Source organism: Eubalaena glacialis, chromosome 12 (assembly GCF_028564815.1).
Source record: "Eubalaena glacialis isolate mEubGla1 chromosome 12, mEubGla1.1.hap2.+ XY, whole genome shotgun sequence".
Taxonomy (NCBI): domain Eukaryota; kingdom Metazoa; phylum Chordata; class Mammalia; order Artiodactyla; family Balaenidae; genus Eubalaena; species Eubalaena glacialis.
In genome coordinates this window covers 33540210-33567690 of record NC_083727.1, presented here as the reverse complement: position 1 = coordinate 33567690, position 27481 = coordinate 33540210, and the positions used below count along the sequence as shown (strand labels likewise).

The following is a 27481-nucleotide window of genomic DNA, read 5'->3' as shown; positions in this document are numbered from 1 at the left end:
TCATTATAAATGCAATAAAAGACCAAATCTGTCAAAAGGTTTTTCTCCATAGAAAACCATCAAATTAAGTCAAATAAAGATCAGATACCAAGAAGAAAATGTAATTGTTGAACATGTTGAAATGTCAAATGGTCATATAAACATATTTTATATTCTGATCTGAAATATATTTATGGACAGATGCCAATAAAGTAAATCAATTTCTTTCTTTTAACTAACTTTTTATTAAAATAACCTGAAATTTTATATCCATGTATCAGTTCAGAGATGATTAAAATGATTTCATTCTTTTTTGTTTTCTGTTCACAGAAAATGATGACCATCTGAATGGCTTGACAACCAGATTAGACAATGCCAATGTCAGAAACAGGGATCTCCTGAGAGCTTTGAATGACACTTTGGAAAAGTTATCAGCCATTCCAAATGGTAAGCATTCAGGACACTGCAAACCGTGCCAGTGGATATGAACTCTTAAAGAATGTTCTAACTTCTGCCTTTTTTTCCTAATACTATATTTGTACCATTGTCAGGCTATTCGATAACAGTTTTCTTACTTATGAGTTCTTCTTTGTGAGAATGAGAAACTAAATCCTACTTTACACTGTGATATTTATCATTTGTTACCCTAGCTGACATTCGTTGGAATAAATTACAAAAAGGAAAATATAGACATCTTATTATTGTATTGTCCTTCCATGTTTCGGCCCAGGAAATCTTATATTGGTGGGAAAAATAAAATCATACAGACAGTATTCTCTACAATGTTGATGTACACAATTGCACCTTATTACAGTACCTACAATAATAGGTAGAGCCAACTGCCTTTCAGCATATCTTTATTGGCAAAGTTCTGTTACTTAAATGTTTTAGCTTTCAAAAACGTTAAGACATTAAGAATTGAACCATGTCTGTAATATCTTTCTACCTATTACACGTACTTGGAGTTAATGTTTGGTATTAGTTCCTGAAAGCACTATTCTCTTAGGGATGCTATTTTTATATTTTAGTAGCATGATATAACAATAACAAGGGTTGCTAACATTTTTTGAGTGCTTATTCAATATGCTTATGTTAAGTGTATGTAATCCTCATACTAATCCTACAAGGTAAACAGCATTATTATCTCCAGTTTATAGGGGACAAACTTAGGGAAACTAGGGGCCATTGTTAAAAGAGGCATATATGATTTGAACCTCGCAGTTTAACTTCAGAGGCTGTGGTCTTAACGACTAATCTACAGCATACTACTAGGCACATATATATGTTTTTTATACGAATTATGGTGAAGGAAACGCATACATCTATACAAAACAGGAAATACTAAAACCTTAATGATTTTTACTTTTTTAACATTAAAAATCCTAAGTAACTTTCCCGATTTTCATGTCACCTCTTCAGTAGTAAAGATGTACATAGAAAATTTCCAGTGCTGAAAACAAATATAAATACACAAACACAAGGTCTAATATATCTGAAAAAGTCTCTTTATACTAAAATTGAAACACATTCATTCCCTCCCCCCCCCACCTCAGACATGCAGATTAAATCTTAAACCTACTTTTGATGAAGCTGTTTGGTTCATGTGGATAAACTTCTCTCTTTAATATGTTCAGCAGCAAATCACAATATACCCTTACACAATGAACATTTAGAACAATCACATTGCTATTTTAAGAGCTAATCAGGTATTCATAGCAAAGGTCCCTGAGAAAATTCAATTTAGCTAAAAATGTACTTCATTTGCTGTGACTGAATGAGACAAAGTTCAGCCTTTCCCTCTGTGCCTGTGTCCCTGAGGTCAGCCAGCCACAGCCTCGCTTTGACAAGCATGGATTAAGCCACTAACTCCAGACCCTTTGTTTTGTTTCTCATACCGTCTTCTGCTGACAGACACAGCCGCTAAACTGCAAGCTGTTAAGGACAAAGCAAGACAAGCCAACGACACAGCTAAAGATGTACTGGCACAGATTAAAGATCTCCACCAGAATCTTGATGGCCTGAAGAAAAATTACAATCAACTGGCAGACAGTGTAGCCAAAACAAATGCCGTGATAAAAGATCCTTCAAAGAACAGTAAGATGTGCTTTTTCACTTTGATTATGTCATTTATTTCTTCACACTATAAAAGTATCCTAGACTCATAACTGTTAGAGCAGGAAGGGACCCTCGTAGTGGTGTAGTCTGCCCTCTTCCCTTCATAGACTGGGCTCAGGAATTGAGTGCGTGCAGCTCCAGAAACAGAATCCAAGACTCCCAGCTCTGCACTAGAGCTTATCTTATTCAAATTTCGTCCAATTGAGAGGAAATTAGGAATTCTCAAATCTACATGATATTTGGTATAGGGATGCCAAATGTTTTTAAATCCTTTAGTGTAATTGAAAATACAGTTATACTTGGGAAATTATATCCTCGGAGTTAGTGAAATTCCACAGAACCTAGAGGTCAAGGAGCAGTCTTATTAGCAGGCCTGTTAGAACAGGATATTAAATGGGATCAACTTGAAATGCATTCAAATTGGAAAATATTAATATTTTATTACTTAGATTCTGGTTAGTTACCATGATCAGAAAATTAAAATTTTTATCTAGTTTATCAAGAAGAATATTTCTTCACATCTTTTGTATATTGCATTAAACTATATTGAGTTAACAAGGATTTACAAGAAAATGTGGGAGAACTAAATATAATAATTTAAGTTATTAATTTTACTCAATAAACATGATTTTTAATATTTTTTATTCTTTCAAGTGATAAAATGTTATTTTAGTATGTGATTTCACCAAAGGAGATGCTTGATTCTTTGTACTTGTCAGTCTCAAGAGATTAGCCCTCTTTATATAGCACCAATATATTTATTGGGAATTAAAACATTTGTAGAGTGTAATAACAAAAACAGTTATTGACGTTATACGCTGTAGAATCCAGATGCTGTTCGACAGGGGAGTGGAGCCTGATTTTTCAGCACCTTTGCCTCAGATCAAAGGCTAATGATGCTATGAAATAATAGATACAACTAGCATGACTCCTTCCTGAGCAAGGAAGAGTACAAACACAGCTGACATGCACTTCAGATCTAGGGAGAAGGATTTCACTCCTCATCACTTCTTCAGGGAAGAAAAAGAAGAGATATATAGTTTTAAATTTATTTCTTATGTAAGCCCAGAGTTAGCTTACCCCTGTAGTTCAAAGATACCATCTGAATAACTGGTTCAGAGTCATGCCAAATCACAATATTTCCCCCCAAGAAATGAATGAAAATAAGTTTTAAAGTAAATGTCACTCTCTCTTTTATTCTGTAAGTTAAGGTATCATTTCATTCATTTTCAGATTGATTCTCAGCTGAGAGTGGCCTTTTTATAATATTTATCTCACTTTTATGATTCTATCATCTATCAAAAGAAATAGTTAATATCTATAAACACTAATTAAACTGGGTCTGTTTCTATCTTATTAGAACATTATAATAAAGCTCCTTTTATATGAACAATGGCTGCTAAATGCCATGTTTTTGTGGACTTTTACTTGATAACGCTAGTTTGACTTAAAATGGGGTGAATTTGTAATTAGCACCTGTTGTGAAAAGTTCTATTTTTTTGATAATCACTACTTTATAATACCTATTAAAAATATTTTCTCATGAATTTTCTATTTTTCTGTTTTACTTCCATATGAAATTACCTGAAGAAATCAGTATGTATATGTTTACTTGCATACCTTTTAGTAATTTTTATGCTTGGTTGCCTATTGCAAGAAGCTTCAGCTTTGCATGTTTCCATGTTTTAGTATTGCTTTAAACATTGGATAGCTATTCTTTCCAGTGTCACAGTATTAATGCTGGATTAATAAAGGAATCTTCCCTTACAAAAAGTTAGTATGTGAATATATTTGACATAAATATTTTAATTGTGTGTTTGAAAAGCTAGTGAAATATCTGTTATCCATATAAAAGTAGAAAATTGAATTCTCCCACAGATTCAACTAAATTATGATGCTTCTGATAACATATATGCAGCCACTGAAGTCCAAATGATTTCTTTCTAGCAGGATTAAAATAGATTAAAATCTACATTGCTGTTGTTGCTGTCCCCCCTGAAGCTCACTCCCCCCCTTACAAGTAATTATTCTCAACTTCAGGAGCATTATATTTGGAGATGCATAAAACAAAATTAATAAAATCAGATCTTAACAAGTGAGCAATCACTGGGATATAAAAATATTCTGTCTTAAACAATTTCATAGTTTAAATTCCAAGTCAAAAATAACACTGCAAAATAGAAAATAGTAATAATAAAATCCAGCATATCAAAACCTGAGAAATACGATGAAGGAGGTCCTCAGTGGAAAATGAACGCAATGACATTACTAAAAAGCATTGAAATAAACAATTTAAGCAATCAACTCTATAAGTCAGACAAAATAAAATTAACTAAAAGAAAGAAGATAAAAAAGAGTTAATGAATTAGAAGACCGAAAATAATAGATGTGATAAATTCAAGCGGTATATCTTTAAGAATATAAAGATAAAAAATTTTAGAGGCCTGACAGGCTTAATCAAGAAAAATAAAGCACAAATAGGCAAAGTTCTGAATGAGATATAACAAGATAAGGGAAGAAATTTAGCAGGTAAGAGACTTGGCAAAGCTCTAGGATAATAAATTGTAAAGCCTAAAAGAGAGATAATTTTCTAGTAAAACATTGTTATTAAAATCTATCTTCAGCAATGATTTTAAAATCCACACAAATAATTATGGAAGAAAGGGAGAAGTTTTCAAAAACTACTGCACAAGAGAGCATCAGACTCAATATCACAGGTTATTTATTTTTAAAACCTCAAGAAGATAATTTCCATATGACTTCTACTGCTACAGAAGATAGAGGGGGAAAAAAAGTAGGGGATTGGGGGACCTCCAGGTTCCATTTTGAAACATTTGATAAAAGCTTCTGGGAGCTTTAGAAGAAAAGGATCCATTACTTATCTAAGTTGTCCCTGCATAGCCCTTTTTTCATTCTCATGAATCTAAATCTAAATCACTTTTTCTCACTTCTAGAATAACTTTTAGAATATCAGAGTAATATTGGGGAATTAAAGGAAGGGAGAAAATGGATAAATGGTTTATTTAAGTGGAAAAACGGAGGGGTAACTGTCTTTATGTTGAATACCTATACAGTTATGTAACAAGAGCTCTGACCTCAATAACCCGCATTTCAGAAGAGTCAGTTCTTGATCTAGCAACTCTATTAGTTGAAGTTAATAATGGACCATGGGCCTTCCCTGGTGGCGCAGTAGTTAAGAATCCGCCTGCCAATGCAGGGGACACAGGTTCGAGCCCTGGTCCAGGAGGATCCCACATGCCGCAGAGCAACTAGGCCCCTGCACCACAACTACTGAGCCCGCGCACCTAGAGCCCGTGCTCCGCAACAAGAGAATCCACCGCAATGAGAAGCCCACACACTGCAATGAAGAGTAGCTCCCGCTCTCTGCAACTAGAGAAAGCCCGCGTGCAGCAACGAAGACCCAGTGCAGCCTAAAATAAATAAATTTATAAAAATAAAATAAAATAATAGACCAAATTCTTTTTAAACATCACTAACAATATAACTGATATTTATGAGCATGAGTTCAAAATACTTACTTCAAAACCTAGTTTTAAAATAACTTACTTCCTTTTGAGCACATCTGATTCATTCCTAAGGATTAATTCCCAGATCATTCGTAGTTCATCAGGGCCAAAAGCCTTGGACCTTAAGCAGTTTCTCTTTTTCATCAGGGTCGCAATGACAGAAAACAGAACAATACATGCTCGATCAGATAATTAATGACGTGGTTTGGATAAGACTGCCAGCATCCTAGGGACAGAATAATTGATTTTCCGTGTGTCATTTGCCCTCCTATGAAAAGCACAAGCTGGAAGTCTAAGGATCAGTGATAACCTTCAATTATTTTAGGGTTAAACCCCTTTTAAAATTGTCAATATTCAACTTTCTTTAAATTTTAACTACAAAAGTGACAGTTTAATGTAGTTCAACCTAATGTGAAGAGCAGGAGAATCAACTATTCTTCAAAATGAAAATGAACTGCAGCATGAAAGATTTAATTAAAGTATAATATAGGCCTTCAGTCGAAGGATTGTTCAACATTGAGATGTTTTTCAGAAGACATTTTTATAGCTTTTCTCGTTAAGATGTACAAAGAAAGCCAGTGAGAAAAAGAAGGAAAACCAGTTTTGTGTGAGAATCCTGATTTAAATACAGTTCTGGCTTGGACAGACTAGGTGACATTTTAAAGATGCTTCTCCAATTCCTTGATTCTATGACTAAAGTTCTATGCTATAAAGGTTAGCTTTGGGGCTGAAGCTAGAAATTAAGCATTGAATTAAGTTCATCATATTCTCAATCTTCAGTGCAAACTTTCACCTTAATCACAAAACCAAAGTGTTGGCCTTCTTTCTCTAACATCTCCTCCTCTGGTCTGCTTGAGTCCCAACTAAAATACTTCCATTTGCCATCACAAACTGCTTCAACTGTCATGGCCTTGCTTTTGTCGTGTGGATGAGGTGAAATCTTTTCCATTATTTACTTAAGCATACTGCTATTTTCATTTCTGTGTATGTGTGTCTGTGTGTGCATGCATGTGCATGTGTGTCTGTGTCTCTGTGTGTGTGTGTATGCGTGTGAGTGCATGGTATGCACTAATCTTGTTCTATGCAGTTGCAGATGCGGATGCCACTGTAAAAAATCTAGAACAAGAAGCTGATCGACTGATAGATAAACTCAAACCCATCAAGGAACTTGAGGATAACCTGAAGAAAAACATCTCTGAGATAAAAGAACTGATAAACCAGGCCCGGAAGCAGGCCAATTCTGTAAGCTCTTTCTGCTTTCAGTTATCAGTAAATGATTGTAATTTTTCGTATTATTCCCAGAAGGAATACCTTCCTTCAGTGTATCCTGCTGAATGATCACTGGTTCTTTTCCTTCAATTTGAAGCTATTTGCAGGTGAGGTGGGGAATGGAAGATTAGATATTTTTCCCATAAATTTCAAAAGACACTTCTTGAGAAGAATAATCACTACTTACTGTTTTAGAAATGAAAGTTCTGATATATTTTATTATTGTTTGAATAGAGTTAATACAAACTGTAAGAATGAAAGCCTGAGTTTTGTGTACTAAAAAGGCATGGATGAGAGTGCCTTGCTCTTAATGAAAGCAAAACAGGCCAACCAGTGAGGCTGTAGAAGGAATGAACGGACAGGGTTATAAGGAATAATAGCATAGAGGAACTATTATTTTCTATATATTCTTTTGTCTGAGTACAAGCAACCAAAAATTATTTTGCTTACAATTTCTACAATTTTTTGGAGCAAGAATAGGAAACACTTCACTTGTGTCAAAATTTTGCTCTTTATTAACCCAGTTAGAAGACTATAAGGATAGAGGCAAAACTTTCTAGAAGGTAGCATCTTAATGAACCAGGACAGAACTGTAAATGCCAATATGAAACTTCAGCCTTGTGAAGTCATCTTATGATCTTTTTAGAAATAGAACGAAAAAAAATAACAGTTTTCATGTTATCAGGTTTAAACTGAAATCTTTTTAGATACCCAAGCCTTCCATCTCAAAAATTCCATTTTTTGATACAAATGAACTTATTTACGAAACAGAAACAGACTCACAAACATAGAAAACAAACTTAATGGTTACCAAAGGGGAATAGGGGGGATAAATTAGGAGCTTGGGATTAACAGATATACATGATTTTATGTATTATAGATAAACAACAGGATCCTACTGTATAGCACAGGGAACTATATTCAATATCTTATAATAACCTATTATGGAAAAGGATCTGAAAAAGAATATATATATGTGTATATATATGTGTATATATATATACACATATATAACTGAATCACTTTGCTGTACATCAGAAACTAATACAACATAGTAAATCAACTGTACTTCAATTTTAAAAATTCCATTTTTTAAATTTAATTATTTATTTATTTTTATTGACATATAGTTGATTGGCGGTATTATATTAGTTTCAGGTGTACAACATTGTGATTGAATATTTTTATAGACTATACTCCATTTAAAGTTATTACAAATAATGGCTATATTTCCCTGGGCTGTATAATATATCCTTGTAGCTTATTTATTTTATGCATAGTGGTTTATATCCCTTAATCCCATACCCCTATCTTGCCCCTTCCCCTTTCTTCTTCCCACTGGTAACCATTAGTTTGTTTTCTATATCTGTGAGTCTGTTTCTGTTTTGTTATATACATTCATTTGTTTTAGTTTTTAGATTCCACATATAAGTGATAACATGGAATATTTGTCTTTTCTGTCTGATTTCACTAAGTATAATATTCTCTAGGTCCATCCACATTGTTGCAAATGGCAGAATTTCATTTGTTTTTATGGCTGAGTAATGATCCATTGAATATATATACCACATCTTCTTTACACGTAGGTTGCTTCCAAATCTTGGCTATTGTAAATAATGCTGCTCTGAACACTGGGGTGCATGTATCTTTTCAAATTAATGTTTTCCTTTTCTTCGGATATATACCCAGGAGTGGAATTGCTGGATCATATGGTAGTTCTAAAAAATCCTATTTTTAAACAACTGTGAAGCTAAAATGACCAGAAATAACCTTTCTTAATCCATAAACTTATTTTTTTAGTAAGTGGCCAAGAATATGATGCCCAAGTGACAGTATATTCTTCTCCCTCCTTATACATACCTGATACCTTTAAACCAGGTCAAGACAATAAGTTCAGGGTGAACCTTGAAAAGGAATTCATGACTAATTGAAGAGAAACCTAGAAAATGACAGAAAGATTAGTGAAGATGAAGTACATAAACTCAGAGTAAAAGAAGCAGATAGGGTTGAGAAGACATACATTGAACTACAATATGAAAACCTTGCAGGCAGTAAGAATGACAGGTGAGCACTGTATATGTGAAACACAAGGTGAAAAGAAATCAGATGTTACTCCAAGGTTTGGATTTTTATTTAAGATTTAACCAATGCAGAAAAAGCATCTCCTATGCACAAGGTTACATACTGTGAGGCATGTTCTTCCACTCGAACAGTTTACAACACCGTAGAAGAAATAAGATATATACACAAATAACTCTAAGATAATGCAGAATATTGTGCTACTTTCCATGAGCGCTGGGAAGTGCTATTAAGTTTCTGAAAGGAAAGATCACCTCTAGTCGGGGCGGGAAGATTTCCTGAAGGGAAGGATTTGAGCCAGGCTCTGAAATGGGATAGTGCTGGACATGGGATGAGAAGGTGAAGAAGAACATTCTGAGGAGAGGGAATGACTTCAGCCAAGGCAGCGAGAAAAGGAGGTTTCAGGGTCATTTCATGACAGAACAGTCTAATTCGCCAAGACTATTGTTAGAGTGAACATTAAACTAGAAAATTCAACGGAGGCCAGGTTTTCTCAGGCCTTGAATGGTAAGTTAAACAGTTTCTTTTAGCCACAATTGTACCTGAGATAAACCTCGTTGGTGAGGAGAAGCTGAAAGTTCTTGAACATGAAATGCAATATAATCAGAACGGTGCGTTTTGAATATGAATCCAGAAGTAGTTTGTGGGATAGATGAGAGAAACTAGAAAGAAGGAAGCAAATTTAGTAAGAGACCCAACTGTAGCAGTGGCAGTGGCAAGAGAAAGAAAGAGATTGATGTATCCCTCCTCTATTTTGCCATGTTAAGTTTGAAGAAGCAGTAATAGTAACTGTTCTTCTGTGAATCCCACACTTAGCCACATTTTCTGACTTAGTTACCAAGCAGGGAAATCTGTACATTTTCATTATTTCTTCATTGTAAAGAAATCCAAAAATATGCCTATATATTCATCAGTTATAAATGCTTTTTCATCCCACCCCCACCCCCCTGGAAAGAAAGATAAAATTCTGGCATGTAAATATATAAAACCTGTCTCAAAATACAAAATGAAAGAAAGGTATAAAAGTCATGCTTGAAAAAACAATCATTGTCCGTGCCTTTTAAGGAAATTTGTAACTACCTTTGGAAATGGAAGTTACAACAAAGTGCTTTGTGTTTTGTAAGATGTTATAAATTTGTAAGCAGCCAACGTTTTTTTCAAATGGGTTTTGTACTAATTGAAGATTACATTTGCCCGATTTTAGAAATATATTTGTGATCTGGCATGAGTGTCTAGATGTGGCCCTAACACATATTCAATATGACCAAGAAATTAAAGACATTTATTTTAAAGTAGATTTCTCTTGGTTTGTTGACTCTGAAATTGAGTGGCTGATACTCTCTTTAAATGAATGACCTAGTTAACTGGATGAAAAAATGCAGTGAAAATTCAATAGATATAATAATGAGTTCCTCAATAATGTTTGAGTTCATGATGACGAATTGGTAAATAATGTTGTATGAGAAATGCCTCAGAGAGACCTACTTCTTAGTGATTTTTGTTTAGAAGTCTTACTAAGGGTTCACATTAGAAATAACAATAATTAGTGGCGGGGGGGTGGTGTGATGAATAGGGAGATTGGGATTGACATATATACACTAATATGTATATAATGGATAACTAATAAGAACCTGCTGTTTAAAAAATAAATAAAATAAAATTCAAAAATTCACACATACAAAAGAAATAACAATAATTGATAGCAACAAATATCTTAAGAGGATGTTTGTATTTCAGAAATCTCTCCCCTCTTATGAGAGGGATATATGTCAGAGATTTCTTCTAGAGAAATTTATAAATATTGTCCTTTGATTTACTTGTCTTAAGGTATATAAAAAAATATCTATAATTGGAAAACAAAACACAAGGTATTTAAACAGAGAGATTAGTAGCTATTGACTGGTTACCGATAGTTTGGGCTGCTTGAATATTTCGGATACTGAAGATATATTCAAAACTGTAAGCCAGAGAACAGAAAATCCAGAGGGTTTTTATAAAAATGTGTAAGAGTTGAGCAGTAGGTTACTTTACAAGATTAATTCCTGGCGTATTGGGTATAACAATGCCATGTTGTTCAGAGATCCATATATTTTTGGTATGTAAAGTATGCCATAAGGCAGATTAATTTTAACTCCTAGAGATGTTAAACACCCTTAGTTCTAAAATGGCTACTCAGACTTTCAGTCCTCCAGTGGAGTCTCATCAGTTGAATTAGGCTTCAGTACTGGTGCTCTGTCTACAATGCTTTGAGAACCCCGCTTTCAACACTCCAGCCATGTAATCCCCTACCATTTTTACCAGGTGTACCCAAGCAAGGACAGAAACTCACCCTGATCAGTCATGCATTCCACCCATATTCAGTCATTTCTTCTCTAAACAGTAACCGAGGAGTATTACTACACTGTGTTCTTTATAACACATATGAGTTATTTGTAATAACAAGAGAAATAACCAAAATAACATATTATGGCTAGTTTAATCACAAATAACAAAAATGAGTTATACCTTTCCCAGTTCTGTTTCTCTGCAAGTCATTTTTTTTTCTTGTTAAAAATAAATAAATAAATTTTATTAAGGCAGTTTTATCTTTTTTAAAATCTCTAACAAATTGTACAGTGTGACATTTTAACCATTATCAGTTCTATTTTGAGATTATTCCTTCTAATAAAATTCATTAAGACTAGGGGAAAAAAGTCCTTGATAAAAATCTGTTGTCAAGGTTTCTGGACTTGATCTGTGTTCTTTTTGGATGACTGCAAGTCATTTTGATTCATCTACTCTTAGCATTTCATGTAGAAGGGAAATCCTTTCTTATCTTTGTGGAACAAAGAGCTACCTTCTTAACTGAAAACCACGCAAGCAGGAAGACTAGCTCTCCAGGACAGAGAGCAAACACGCTGGTGACCAGTACATGCTCCTCAGTTGGCAGTCTGGGTCCCACACTTAGAGGGAAGGAAGGGACAGGGAGAGCAGTCTAAGCAGCGGTCTTTCTAGATTATTCCAACCCCAGCCCCACACAGAACTCCATGAGGGTGAGCCCCTGTTTCTTTCCAGCACACTGTTTTCTTTGCTTGGAAATGCAATTTGGATAGCAGATTAGGTGAGGAAACAGTACAAGTATATGACTTACACAGGGTCCGCAGGAGAGTCAACAGATCTGCTATATCCCCAGGAGTTCTCAAACATAGATGAATTTACATATTTGTCAGAACCAAAAATCTCTCCTTAGCTTTCTCTTTTGAATCCAACCAATTTTGAATCCAGCACCTCCTCTGTGTAGTCTGTACCACCCTTGGAGAGGGGCACTGGTGCTGCCTAACACCTACTCTCTCATTAGACTCGTCAAGACACCTCCTTGTCTCACCATAAGATGGAGATGGGTTTGGTGTCCTAGGCTATCTTGTTTGGAGTTTGCACAGCCCTTTTATGGAGGTAACAGTAATGGCCCTTGGCTTTCTCCAAAGTGTGCAAAGTGCTATAAGTGATGAGAAAATGGCAGTTCACCCCTAGTGAGGGCCAAGAGGCCTCCTGAAGCCTGAAGCCGGGAATTTGAATCAGTGACAGAGAGAAGTTTTGTATGTGTCTCCGCCTCCTACTTTGAGCACTGTCACTAACAAAGTTACAGAATCTCTCTGAGTCCAAACAACAACATTGCTGTCCTGAAAGTACCTTTTTGATAGTACACATGAACCAAAGAAAATTAAATGGAATAATCAACTAGTGTTATTTGTGATTGAAGAAAGGCTCCCTAAATGTAAGTAAAAATTGGTACAAACAGTGTCAGCTCTAGTCACATAGGAATTTCTATCTTAGCAATTTATAGTAATTTTTAAAGTACTAGTCAAAAGAAAAAGGAGCTGTTAAATACATTAGTAATGATAGCCACTGGAAATTGTTCCTGTTCCTTTTCCTGGCGACTTAATAAAAAGGTATAATTTATTCTGAAATGTATGTTCTGAGTAGAATGATTACTATTCTTCTTATTGTTAGAACATCTGGAACAAAATCTAGATGGCCTCTTTCAACTGTAAGAATATGGCAGGGTAGGTAATCTCCTCTCAAAAACTAAAAGAAAAATGGTTTCCTACTTTAAGTGATACCAAAATCACTGAAATTTGAATTGTAAAATTTCATTAAACAACCTGAATGAAGATCTATACCATTAGCTTCATATAAAATCACCTGTTGAGAATGTTCCCCTATTCATAAAGGAGTAAGTTTTGAAGGCAAGAATTTGTCAGTTGCATGCTTCAAAAAGTAGTGACGTGCTAACAAGCCGTGGGGCTGTGAACAGCTCATTGTCAAAATACTGGTGGAAAGGTGCTCTTCTGTGCCCTCATTAATGAGTATAATGGGGTCTGCATATGGGCATTTAATGATACCATTTGCTGATGGAAAAATAACTTCAAAGAAGAGATGATGATGGCTTTGTGATTGGGAGCTACTTCAGACTTTCTGAGAGATTTAGTCTTGGTTCTTTGTACCTCGTTTTTCTTGAAGATCAAAGTATCTGTGTCTTCGGGAGGAGACTGCATTCGAACATACAAGCCAGAAATCAAGAAAGGAAGCTACAATAATATCATTGTCAACGTAAAGACGGCTGTCACCGACAACCTCCTTTTTTATCTTGGAAGTGCCAAATTTGTAAGTCTAACATTCAACCTTTCTTTGGCCTACTGTGTATGTGTATAGTCAGAGGTTAATCCTGGTAGTGTGCGAAATGTAGAGTCTAATAACATGGTCCCAAAATTGAATAAGGTAGCCTTTCAGATTCAAAAACCTCAGAATCTTACCGCACCGAGTTCTGAAGTGTCAAATTAAGTTAGAAGGCAAATGAAATGAAAACTTTTTACAGTGTTTAGGCATATCTGCTTTCATTTGTGAGTATACCAGCATTTATTTTTGAATTATATTTTCAGATCCAGCTATTTAAGAAGAAAGATTAATAGGAATGAGGCTTTTTTAAAATTTTTCTCTAACTAAGAAATTACAATGAACTTTCATGTGAAATGAAACTGAAAATTGTGTACTGTTTCTTACCAATGAAAACTCTTCTGGTTCATGTTGTATTAATGACTCAAACTGAAATAACAGAAATTGTATCTGAAAGAGCTCACCTCAAACTTTTAATTCCTTTCATTTGACCCATTTGACTTTATACGCATGGAGACCTTCCAAAATGAATAAGACTTTTCAACAGACCACTTATCACATAAATCAATACTTGGAAATCAGGTGAGAAATTTTGGATCACCTTGGGTGAAAAAGCATACCTGGCCCCTCAAAAACGTCAGTGCCCATGGTGAAAACAATGAATTCTGAACCCAAATATTTGCTTTTATCTCTACCACAAGTATCAGTGCAAGAAAAGACATTTGTCTCAATGTTAGACCTAATTAGAATTGGTTGAATTAACGCATTTGCCTCAGCACTATGAACATGTGTATGGACATTGTATTGTAAAGATACAATAATAAAGTATTATTTAATCATAGAAATAATAGATCATATTATTTGGGAATCTTTATTGTGAGGCTTCTAATTATTTCACATATCTGTAAATGGCACCTGTTGAAAAGACTCGGCTGGCTTCCTCTTTCAGGGTGCCTTATATCTGATATCTATTGTTTTTGTGTTTCTCTGCACTAGATTGACTTTCTGGCTATAGAAATGCGTAAAGGCAAAGTAAGCTTCCTCTGGGATGTTGGATCCGGAGTTGGACGTGTCGAGTATCCAGATTTGACTATTGATGACTCATATTGGTACCGTATTGAGGCATCAAGGTAACTAACTCAATAGAGATTAAGATCATTGACAGAATTTTGAAGTAGTTTCCTAGTTTATAAGAAAATTTTTATTTCTGTTTCAAGAAGGTAGCTATGTAGGTATGCACACATGTATACGAATGTTATATATTATATACATGTATAAGTGTATGTGAATGGTACCTTTGTAGAACGTGTTAGGAATCGACAAACCTTCAAGGTATTGAACAGAATGACCAGTCCTTTTTGGTCTCCTCATCTGGTTGTCCTGTTGAAACTTTGAGGTTAAGTTGTTTTCTGTTGCCCTTATTCAGTACAATCCAGAGCATAAGAGGTGCCATTGGTATCTGTCTTTGGTGCAAAGCGCCTCTTCTAGTCTACACAGCAGTCTTGGCTACAGGTGGGTGCAGTATCTAAATGCTGGCATGAATATAAAATATGTCAGGTCCACACTACTTGTGGGAAGGAATAGGAAATTGATTAATTCTATCCTTGATGCTTTAATTTAATTAACTTCTAACAGTGTACAGATTACTTGTAGAATCCATTCTTGTCCTCAGTACTTCCTCTTCATTTTCTCCTCTTCTTTTTCTAATTCCCAACTACCTACTAAACACAAAGCAGCTAACAGTCAAGAGGTTTTGTTAAAGGCCAAGGGAAGTTGATCAGAGATGGGTAAAGAAGACTTGAAGATCTGGTGATTGTTGAATCTAGGTGATAGATACATAGAGTTTCATTCTATGTGTGTATATGTTTAATTTTTTCACAATTAAAAGTTTAAAAGAAACTTAATGAAAAGAAATATCTTCAATTCCTTTTTAAGATCTTAAATAAAAGTGTGTGTGTGTGTGTGTGAGGGAGAGAGAGGAGAGAGCAACAGATAAAATGCTTACATGTGTGATGGTGGAGGAGGGATTAAGTACTTTATTGGGCTTAAGAATACTTATATTTGCAAAGTACAGTTCTTCTATTAGAAGAGATGTATTCTGTTAAAGAAGAACCTTATTTGATAAATTCATTCTATTGTTTCTACATATTTCAGTTAATACTGCACCCTCAAAGATAAAAAGATTACCAAAATGAGACAGTAGGGAGAGAAATATGACAAAGTTTTGTTATGACTGCTTGTCTCAGGAAAAAGATCAGATTTTCATGGGAACCAATCACTTAAAAAAAGAAAATGAAATACAATAATAATAGCTTCCAAAAGTCTATTAATTGAATCTAAATGTGAAGTTCTTCTGTACAATTTGTATACACAACTCTGTAGCCTGGATGTTATAGTGTACACATTAAGATGGTGTGCCAAACAATAAATACTGCATGATTCCAGGAAGACTACTTCAGCAAATTTGGATCCAAGATATAATCAGGGATTTTAGGAGAAATTATGCAGCTTATAATGCAGAAGGGTGGCTTATTTGGGGTTCACTTGCTGAATTAAATTAGACAAAATGCTGAATGAAGTAATATAAACTTGTTTAAATAGTCCATGTAGGTAAATAGCACATTGTTTTGTAAAGCAAGAGGAAAAAGACTTTCCATTTAACCAATAGCAATTCCATCAGCTAATTGTTGCTGTGTCATTTCCTATCACTGAACACATTCAGAGTCAGGGTAGATTGCTTAGTGGTCCTGGTTGAATCTGATGGTAAACGTATAGCAGAGAGCAGATTCTGGGTTTTGATTTGCAGTTTAATGAATCTGGAATGTTTGAAGCTAAACACCCAGCTGTCTCTTAAATATTGCAAAACAAATCTCTACATTTTATATCTTTTAAATCTGAAGTGACCAGAAATGTGATACATACTTCATTTTCTGTATTTTCTTTCATTTCATTTCAACACGTACCCTGGAAGAACTGGGAGAAATGGAACAATTTCTGTGAGAGCTCTGGATGGACCCAAAGCCAGCATTATGCCCAGTACATACCATTCAGCGTCACCTCCAGGGTACACTATTCTAGATGTGGACGCAAACGCAATGCTGTTTGTTGGTGGCTTGACTGGGAAATTGAAGGTAATGTGTTCTTCCCCATCCTGTTTATTTAATCTCTGCAGACAATTCCTGGCATGATGACTTTGGGCAAAGACATGATAAAGCGCTGCAAAAACTTGACCACTTTTTACTTAATTTGTTTTTATGAAAACATGAATATATTTTGAGTAAGAATTTTCTTCCTTGAATATCCAATCTGGAAGCACAATCTTTTTAAACCTATGTGTATTTACTTAAACAGTTGTTGTTTTGCCCTAATCTGTGGCATCAATTTTTTGATATTTTAGTTGCCTCAAGAGCAAAGTGTTTTTTAAAGATACCTCATTTTCTGAATCAATTTATGATATATTGATATAAAGTGCTATAAAGTTCAAACTCACATCTAATTAAAAGATTTATGAATACCTTGGGAAATATCACAGGAGCCATAAGCCTTCAGATCATGATCTGATTTTTAAAGTTTTCAAGTTGCTCTTCTCATTCTTATCGAGTAATGCACTTAATATTCATAATTGCTTTGTGACAGGTCCTTGTGCATTTCAGATTGCAAAGTGCCTGCATTTTAAAGAAGCTCGTGTTGATTAAATGGAGTTAGGTGTTGGAAAATGACCTGTGGGTGAGATGTAAGAGCACAGCCAAATACAGTGCGTAATCCTGGGCTTGGCAGAATCATCCTGGGATGAGATTAGTCAGAAAATGTGAAAAGCCAGGGTGACCCCAAATTTATGAGAACTCAACCTTCATATAGAGTGAGGTTGTTTTATTTGCTCTGTGTATGAGATGTGACTCTAAAGTATTGGAATGGATTCCACAGCTACACACTAAAATCATCCTCATTTCTTAGAGCTGCATATAAATATATATGGTACATAGTAATATATAGTCATATTGCCAACTTTCTCTCCTCCTCAGAAAGATAAATATAGGGATAGCACCGAGTAATACCAAAAAACCATGAATTTTGAAATTAAATCCAGGTTGAATTCCCTGCTCTATCACTTACTAAAATATGACCTTAGGCACGTCACTTAACCTCTTGGGCTTCAGTTTCCTTAACTAGAAAGGGAGATTAAAAATATCTACCTTGCTTGCATATTGTAGGATACAATAATAAACTTTTATAACATTTATATAACCCTTACTATTTGCTAAGTAATGTTCTAAGTAATTTACATGAATTAACAATTTTCATAACAACCCCAAAATGTAGATAATATCCTCCTCATTTTATAGTTAAGGAATCTAAGTAAGAGAGAAGTTAAATGATTCACCCAAGATCACATAGCCATCAGTGGTGGAACTGGGACTTGAACACTCGTTACCAGGCACAAGAATCTCTACTCTTAATCACCACCCTTTACTACCTCAATAAATAGTGAGATTACATGCCTAAGATATGGTAGTCACACCTTAAATTGCACCTTAAATAATTCTTCTTATTATTCAGATGTCACTAGACATAAAGAAACTTATTTATGCCAGTCTGAGGGGGGAAAAAAAACACAAGCAAATGAAATCTGTAGAAAATCTTCATCATTTTGACCAAGAGTTTCAAGGCTTCTGCCATACCAGAATATGAACCAAAAAACTGAAAACAAGTAACTAAATCAACATGCTAATGAAAATTCAAAGGAGCAGGAAAATATCCCAAGTATAGTTTTTATGATGCAAGAAGGAAAAGCAAAAAGCAAGTACAATTCACAAGTAGGATAATCAACCTCTGGAAAATTAAGAGAAGCTTCCACAGATGACAGAGAATTCCAAGGACTGCTCCTGACTTGTATATGTCAGTGTCTGACAACATTCCTTCTCCATGGCAGTGCCCCACTTGATCATAATGGTAGGAAGATGTATGTGTTGATGAGTTTAACCTAAAATTATAACTACAAATGTTTAACTACTCAGTGACTATCTTCTATTTTTTCTAAAATCCAAACATATCAATTCACTTTTTCCTTCCAGGTTATTCAGATAAATGTGGATTCGCTTTGGCAAAGTGCTTCTAAAGTTGTAGAATTGTAATATGTTGATGCTAAAAGGAACAGTTGTTTAAATTACAGCAAGGTTCTCTAGAGTGGATCGGATCATCCCCCTCCTTCTTGACTGCTAAATACCCAGAATTGACATGTACACACTGCTATATTTAAAATAGATAACCAACAAGGACCTACTGTATAACACAGGGAACGCTGCTCAATATTCTGTAATAACCTAAATGGGAAAAAATTTGAAAAGGAATAAATGTATATGTATAACTGAATCACTTTGCTGTACACCTGAAACTAACACAACATTGTTAATCAACTATGCTCCAATATAAAATAAAAATTTATAAAAGACCTTTCCTTTTGAGAATGACACCAGAGTTGTCATTCAACAAATATTTATTTTGCCCCTATTAGATGTCGGGCTCTGTGCTGTATATGCCCGCAAACAACAACAACAGGGTCCCTTCTCTTACAAATTTCCTCTGTCCCTTCATTCTCCTGCCCTATAAACCTACTTGGGTGTAAAAGGAAATGAAAAATTGGGGACAGCAGTATCATAGGGTAATCAATATGCAAGCTTTTTTCCCCTTTGTGTAGTCAGTATGTACCCTTTCTCGTAAATCTCCTTAGTGGATAGGAGCACTTACTTTTATTAAACACCTTCTCTGTGCCAGGCACTGAATGTGGTACCATAAATAAATTCTCTTAGTTAATTCTCCTAATAATCTCATGTTACGGACCAATAAAAAAAATAGAATCTCAGAATAAGCAGTTTACCTAAGGTGGGAAGCTTGGAGTGTTTATTTACTAATGGTGATAAACTGGTAAAGCACAGAATAACCAGGATCCATGAGGCTATTATATGGTTAAAAGATGGATACGTACACAACCAAGACTTTCACAAAGAGTGGATAAAAACTACTCCAGATTCTGCTGTTCATATAATAACTCTCATGGGTACTCTTAAGTTTTTTGTGAAATTCTAAATTCTAACAAATATGTTTCTCTCTTCAGAAGGCTGATGCTGTACGTGTGATTACATTCACTGGCTGCATGGGAGAAGCATACTTTGACAGCAAACCTATAGGGTTGTGGAATTTCCGAGAAATAGAAGGTGACTGCAAAGGATGTACCGTCAGGTTAGTTGAGAGGAGGACTCTTCCAAGGTCAATCTGGCCTGTGTATCACAAAAGCTTTAATTTTATTGTGCAGTGTTCTATTATCATGTAGATGATATACAACAAGTTTGAAGTGATTGTGTTCAGAGGTGGATTTACCAGGAAGCTAAGAAACTTTAAGTCCCCTCCCTCACTTGTGCAGGCACTTTCCAAGGATTGGGGAAATATCCCAGTACTTTGACATGGTCACATGTTTTTGTAAAATTTGCAAAGGTAAGATATCCTAGCCTCAATCAGTTAAGACTACTATCTCCTTCCACTCCAGCTTACCTTCATGTTCAGGAGGTGTTGCGTGTCTGTGACTATTCTGTAGTCATCATTTATTTTTACTTAAGGAAAGGTCTCCCTAAACTGATTAAGCTTCAGGCCTCTCAGAGCCTGGATTCACTCTGCTTGTGTTTACAACAAAATATAGAACGATACTGCAGGTTTTATCTCCTACAGGATTTTTCAAATGACACATAGCATCATGTAAGAGTTTCAAGTGGAAACCCATGGGACTTGAAGATTCTGCTTAAGAAGCAGAGGTCAAGATAAGCCAGGAGAAAGTTTCATAATAAGCATCATTAATTATAAGATAGAGGTTAGAATGTTGGAATTCAAAAATATTTAAAAAGCATATAAAGCATATATAAATATTCTTATATAAACCTGAATAGAGGATGTAAAACAATTAAGAAGAAATAGAGGATTTCTCTGCATAAAAAACTTAAAGCCCACTGATCATCTGAGCCTACAACAATTTTAATTATACTTAGTTAAAGCTATAAAATTTAAATTAAATTCCTGGAAGCTTAATATATATACATAGTAACTCTAACATCATTAGGTGCTAAGGAGTTTATATATATATATATATATTTTTTTTTTTTTTTACGGTAATGCAGTATTTTATTTACTCTGTCCATTAGTAACTACTATTTGATAACATTTATAATATTAATAGAACTTAATCTAAGAGAAGTTCAACTTACATTTTTCTTTCTTTTTTTTTTTAACATTTCAATACTGGATATTAATCAGAAAGACAGTCAAAATTACTATGGTCGAAATTCTTCCATCAAAAATTTGTAATAAATGTTTGGTATTAGTCTATGTACAATTCAGTTTTTGGTGTAAAGTTCTTTGGCTGCAAGAAAAAACATTTGGTTTACTTCACTAATGGGAATATCTCTTAATGCTGGGATGGCCTCTTCTTGGTATTTCTTCGGCTGTTGGTTTTTGGCATAGTTATCTGTGATTGTATGAATGGAGTTGAGCGGAGAGGTACTCATCATGTTTATCCCGAATAAGAGCACGTAACCAATCACAACAGTAATGAGGTACACAGGCAGTGCAACTGCCCAGTATTTTTGAGGCCAATAGGTTAAGCCTAAGGAGTTTAGCCAAGATTCAGGAATAAAAGCCCACACAAGATATAGTATGAAGCCAAATTGGGAGCTTAAGAAAAGGACAAAGCCATAAATCGCTCTTTCTGGCAATGGCGACGGTGAACTTTCCACCATTTTCCCTGTGGCTTTAGATAATCTTCGTGCCGAGTCCTCTGCGCAGGCGCGGACCAGGGAGCCGCACGGGGGCGAGAGAGGGAAAACGAAGAAGGGCCGAATCGCCAAGGCAACCCCTGCCCGGGCGCCAGGAGTTTATATTTTTTATTTCCAGTATAAAGGGAACATGTACATTGTTAGGACCTAAATTCTCCATTAATGTAGCAGAGTATACTTCACATTTTCTTCTCAACATCTCTAGAGTTTTATAGAAGAAAGTAATATTCCCAAAAATATTCCCTCTCCAAAAGTTTTAACTTTCATCTTTCTACTTTTTTTTGTCATCATGGACTTTTCAGTATGGCATTGAGGACAGTTTGAAAGCCTGATCCATTCATAGTTTAAAGTGGTTTTGTTAATAATCTTCCATAAAATCTAATATAGAATGTTGTCTGTAAAATTCTTTCAATGCAAGGACAATGAGGTCTACATTAATATTCTGCTACTCACAAATCAACACCAACTTTTCCGTAAACATTTCTTTGGTAAATTTCTAAGTAGGATTTTCCAAAGCTTATTATCAAACAAACGTCTAAAGCATTTAAATGTCCTTTCAGCAGTGCATATTATGTGTTAAGACTGTAGCATCACTAATTATCAATTCTGCAAAGATCTTAGGCCTTCATTATATAAAGTATTATATGAATTAATATAATTATAATAGGCTAAAGTTCTACATTTACTGAAATAATTCCTTATTTTAAAAATTCCTAATATACCTTTTTGAATTATACTAATATTTTGATCAAGAATGTTACTGTTTTTGTGAGTGCTCTGATTACAAAGTCACATAAGTTTTGAGTGGCTTGCCCTAGCCCTATTTTTCCATAAGCCTTGGTAATTTTAGGAAAAATATTTTAGAACTCCTGGTGTTTGTTTTCTTTTCAGGAGAACATATAACACATTTTAACATAAAATTAATGGTTGCACTTTTAGAGCAGAAATGATAAAATGGGGGAGATGAAATAGACAAGGCTACAAGACATAGACTAAGAACATTTTGTTGAAGATCTTGGAATGTCAGTTTTAGAAATTTGCATTTATTCAATAGTCAGTAGAAAGGATATAATTTTTGCAATGTTTTAGAAAGGATTATCTGTCAGGGCTATAAAAAAAGTGTATCTTATTTTTCTTAAACTTCTGAAAAATCACATTAAGATTAAAATAGGGAAAAAAACTGCTACTCGTAAAATGTATTTAGCTGAACACTGAAACAATGATGAAATATTAATATACTAAACTTCCATATTCATCTAGTTCTGTGGTTAACAAGTTTTACATGGAAGAGCATGGCTGTCCCAAATAGCAGAACTAATCTTTACTAACTTGACCAGAAATCCAGGTTCAAAAGAGAAACAAAAGGCAAGTTAAGAAGCTTAGCATTTATTAATTAGAAAAGAATAGTCTCTCTTCCTGGTAAATGTATTGAAAATGAATAGGAAAACTCTAGTATAATGTTAGATGTTGAAAGATTGAGTCTATACCTGGAAAGATTCATTTTTCCCCCACCTCAAAGTCAAAAATTTGAAGCCAGATTTACCGGTTTTGGCTAATGAATTAAATGAAGTAGGCTGATTTACATCTGTATGTTTTGCTAGTCTTGTACAAAACTCTTGCTTGCAGATTTGCCTGTTGCTTGAATAGAAGAAGCTCTTATAGGGTTGGAGTAGGAATAGGCCTTAGAAATCGTTCACTGATCTAACCCTTTCGTCTCAGAGTGGAGACACTGAAACCTGAGGTGTTAAAGTGACTTCTGAGATTCCACGTCAGACTCCAGGGTACCTGCCATCTACTCTGCTATGTTTTCTATTGTGTGTTGAGGAAATTAATAGATTAAGGGCATAAGAACACCAGGATACAAATATCCCAGGGTTTCCGTACAAGGAAAATAAAATGTGATATATATTTTTTTATTCCAGTGCCTATCCTGACATTATATATGAAGTTTTGTGTTTTTTTCTCTTCAAGTTGTGAGTAACAATGCACTGGGCCAAAGCACTCGGGAAAGTGTCAGTGGCGACTCCCGCACCCTATTGTCACTGGTAGCATGGCAGTATATAATGCAAAATCCTAGGATTTGAGAACCTCGTGAAACTTCTCCTTAGTAGATGCTACATTACATTTTCTTATCTCAAATGTGGTGCTCTAGATTTTAATGGATTTGTTATAATGATGAAGGAAGGCCAAAATTATTCAGCTGATTTATTCACATAAATTATATTGTTAATAGGCTGATTTAGTCCCTCAAACTTTCAGTGAACACTTTTCATGAATATTGAAAAAGCATCTTTTAAGTGTACATTAGAAAAAATATATATATGGCATCATCTGATCTTATACCTATTTAGATATATCTTAAATTTACAAAAACCTGACTGTGAAACGCATAGTTAAGACTCTTCCCTTCCTTTTGTCTTCAGTTTTATTTCTCCTTTTCCAGAAACAGAGAGAAAGCCAACTTGTCTAAAATGTGTAACAGTTCCTCCTCCTCAAGGCCATTAATGTTTATACCCTATTATTTTTCTCATTAGCCAAGATTGCATGCAAATACTATTCTAACCTCTTGTTATTTTATGAGATTACTATAATATTTCTCATATCTCCTCTCTTTTCTCAAGTGAATACAACACTCCAATTTCACAGATTCAAATATAAGCTAATACGCAGATATTTAAAGTTTAGAAATATCTCCACAATCAAAACTTACTCTGTTAACATCAATTAGATAAGATAGATAGATGATAACTTTTCATTTGAAAAAAATCTTTTTAAATGTTATATTTACAAGACTTATCTTAGATATTCATTAATTATTCAACCAATATTGATTGAACATATATTCTCTGTGAGGCAATTTGCTTTACTAATATCCCTTTCATTCCACAAATATCTACCAGATTCTGCTATTAGCCAAGTACCACACTAGATGCTGAGTTCGTGCCTGGCATGGAGCCTGGCCCATAATCTCTACTTGGTTTCATAGAGCTTACATCCTGGTGAAGAAGACAGATCAACAAACACACATAGTTAGAGGAACCCTTCATTATCTGAATCTAATCTGTCCCAGAAAAACCTACTGCATAGCAAGAGTTCAGAGAATAGAAGCCTATATCCTGGTACGGCTTTTTTTTTTTCTTACAACTTTAAGTTAGTACCTTTCAACCACCTTCACTCTTCAGCCAACCCCTACTCCCTATTATGTTATGTATTTGGGAAATGTAATAATGCATTCTCAGCCCATTCCAAAATCCCACTAGTTCACACCACTAAAATACACTTAAACACTAATATAACTAGCCACCAAGCACTTCAGCAAAAGCATTTAAAACATCAATGACCTAGTTATTGAACACCTAATGAAGTCAGGTGAGAGATGGTGGTTACTTGGTCTGATGGTGGCAGTGGAGCTGGAGAGAAGGGGAAGGATGGAAGATATATCTGGGATGGTTCCTGCCCTACAACAGCCTACAGTCCAGTCTCAGAAGACAGTGTGACGTATTGAATACTGATGGACCAAGTAGACATCGTCTGATTCATGTGAAATGTCTCTCTTCAGTCCGCAGGTAGAAGATAGTGAGGGGACTATTCAGTTTGATGGAGAAGGCTATGCATTAGTCAGCCGCCCCATTCGTTGGTACCCCAATATCTCTACTGTCATGTTCAAGTTCAGGACATTTTCTTCAAATGCTCTCCTGATGTACCTTGCCACACGAGACCTGGTAAGGATTTGCACAGCTGATCTTTCATGACTGAAAATATGTTTGCTTCTTTTTTGTAAGGTTCCAATGCAGTTATCAGTTTTGTTGAATTATCAGTTATTGTTCAAAGGAGTCTGGGATGGCTGTGTAATAGCCAAGAGTGGTGCATAGTGTTTATATATTTCCATCAGTAACTGTAATTACAGATACAATTTAATTTTTATTTATTTTCAGTATAATGCCCTTATAATCCTTTAAGAGAAGCACCCAGTAAAGATTCCCCCGGTATGGAAACATACAGCAGAAAAACTACTTCCTTAGTCTTCTTCTAGAGACCTAAGTCAAACGGTGGTTCTAAATAGCCTCATTATTTTTTCCAGGTCAATATTTCTTAGTAAATTCTTTCAGGAAATGTACTTTTTAGTTTGCTTAATATGTTTTCAAAGGCACCCACTTTTACTCCTGTCATAAAAGGATACATCCTGGTAATTTGGTTGTGACCATTTGCACCATAATATCACACCCACAAACATTCACAAAATAGTAACACCAATTCTGTATCCAAAAATGGATTTCAATTACAGATCAACACATTCAGTAATTTAGCCATAAAGCCCTATTATAAACTCCACAAAGAAAATGAATACCCATATATTTCTCTGTGTAGCTAATCACTGGTGTATTTTTACTCTATTAATAGAAAGATTTCATGAGTGTAGAGCTCACTGATGGGCACATAAAAGTCAGCTATGATCTGGGTTCAGGAATGGCTTCCGTTGTCAGCAATCAAAACCATAATGATGGGAAATGGAAATCATTCACCTTGTCAAGAATTCAAAAACAAGGTGAGTTTCTATAGTAATAATGCACTCAGAGCCTTAATCATGCTATCCAAAGCTCCCACGTACCTAATCATGAGGAAGACCCTGTCTGTTATTTTAGGTACTCACAAATTCTGTGAAAAATTGATACAGTCATTTCTTTGGCTTAGCTTATAGGTGGTTTGGGTTAGACATGACTGATTGAAGAGCCAAATGGTTCTCTGTCATTTTCTTTTGAAACTGAGAGCTTAATTTGAAAGCATAAAACTGTCTTACAACTTGTAAAATTATATCCTGTAGTAGATTTGAAAAACTTGTGTGCTTTCCTTTTCTTCCCGTTTTGCCAAGATGTTTCCTTTAGAGTGGCCCACAGGTAGAATTTGTAGGGGTGATAGAGCACAGCTACCAGTTCTTTACTTTTTGAAAATGCCAAAAATTTGTATGTGTGCAAGTTAATAATTAATAATAATGTAACATTTTTATGATTCCAGGACATTTTCAAAACACTTTCACAAACATTATTTCATTTGCTCATGAAGCAGGTATTTTGTTCTGGTTTACAGGAAGGAAAGTGTAGACTCCAACTTATATGTGGTCCCAGACATATATACATAAGATCTCACAACCAAGACAGAAATCCAAGCCTATTAGGTCTCTGGGGGCTGCTATTTTTATCTTAGTATAATTCCGCTAATTCTATGTACTATGGCATTACCAATATCTGCAAATGAAACTTAGATTCTTCTGTTTATATAATTAGACTTAATTCATTTTGAACATGCCAGTGTGACATTTCATGAAAATTTAGGTATAACTTTGCACCATCTTTCATTCCTGCACTTAACAAATATCTGCCAAGAACCAAGTAAATACTCTGCAAGAACTAAGTGAAGTCTATGATAAGTCCTTGTCTTTATGGAACTTGCAGTCTAATGGGGGAGATAGACAACTCAATCAACGGTTAGAGAGTAGAAATCTAATTGCCATGTAGAGATCTGTATAGCAGGCTAGGAATCTCAGAAGAGAGAAACGTCAAAGTCAAACCCAGAGGTCAGCCCCCAAGGGAGCGCCCTGAGGCATGAACAGGAGCTGAGGAGTACTCTGGGTGAAAAGCCCCTTTGGGCAATTCAGAGAGGTGAACGTTGTATGAAAGCCTCAAGGCCTCAGTGAGCATAATACATCATCGTACATCGTTTTCCAACTGCTTCTCCTTGGAACAGGAAACCCTGGAGAAACTCCTCAGTTTGGACAAAAACTGATTTTGCACTCATAAAATAAATTGGAATACTGTTGTCTGTATACATCGTTCCCAAGTAAGTCACATTTGCGTGTTAGAGGCTCGGCACAGTAGTTAAGAAGAATGTTTAACTCTGTTTGATCGAACACTTCCCAAACTTCTTTGATCACCAAAATCCTTCCATGCCATACTAGCATTTGGCTGAACACACTTTGGGAAATGCTTCAGGAACTACAAGTCAATCCATAGGCTAACAGGATGAATGTTGGCAGAAAATTATCAG

The 27481-nt window shown here is 35.0% G+C and overlaps 2 protein-coding genes across 2 annotated transcripts in view; one reads left to right on the top strand and one right to left on the bottom strand.

The window, feature by feature from the left end:
* LAMA2 (laminin subunit alpha 2) overlaps positions 1-27481 on the top strand; it is a 627718-nt gene that overhangs the window by 548702 nt on the left and 51535 nt on the right. The window contains exons 42-51 of the mRNA XM_061207556.1: positions 310-426; positions 1891-2073; positions 3685-3690; positions 6709-6863; positions 13470-13613; positions 14619-14752; positions 16594-16753; positions 19735-19859; positions 24999-25161; positions 25841-25985. Coding sequence (XP_061063539.1) covers positions 310-426; positions 1891-2073; positions 3685-3690; positions 6709-6863; positions 13470-13613; positions 14619-14752; positions 16594-16753; positions 19735-19859; positions 24999-25161; positions 25841-25985 — 1332 coding nt within the window. The remainder of the gene's footprint in view (positions 1-309; positions 427-1890; positions 2074-3684; positions 3691-6708; positions 6864-13469; positions 13614-14618; positions 14753-16593; positions 16754-19734; positions 19860-24998; positions 25162-25840; positions 25986-27481) is intronic.
* On the bottom strand, positions 20892-21525 carry LOC133102560 (phosphatidylinositol N-acetylglucosaminyltransferase subunit P-like). Its single transcript, XM_061207555.1, has one exon. The coding sequence runs from the start codon at positions 21401-21403 to the stop codon at positions 21002-21004; it is 402 nt and encodes a 133-aa protein (XP_061063538.1). The 5' UTR covers positions 21404-21525; the 3' UTR covers positions 20892-21001.

Excerpts from the sequence above, each read along its gene's own strand:
- LOC133102560 (XM_061207555.1), bottom strand. The coding sequence starts at position 21,403 with ATGGTGGAAAGTTCACCGTCGCCATTGCCAGAAAGAGCGATTTATGGC.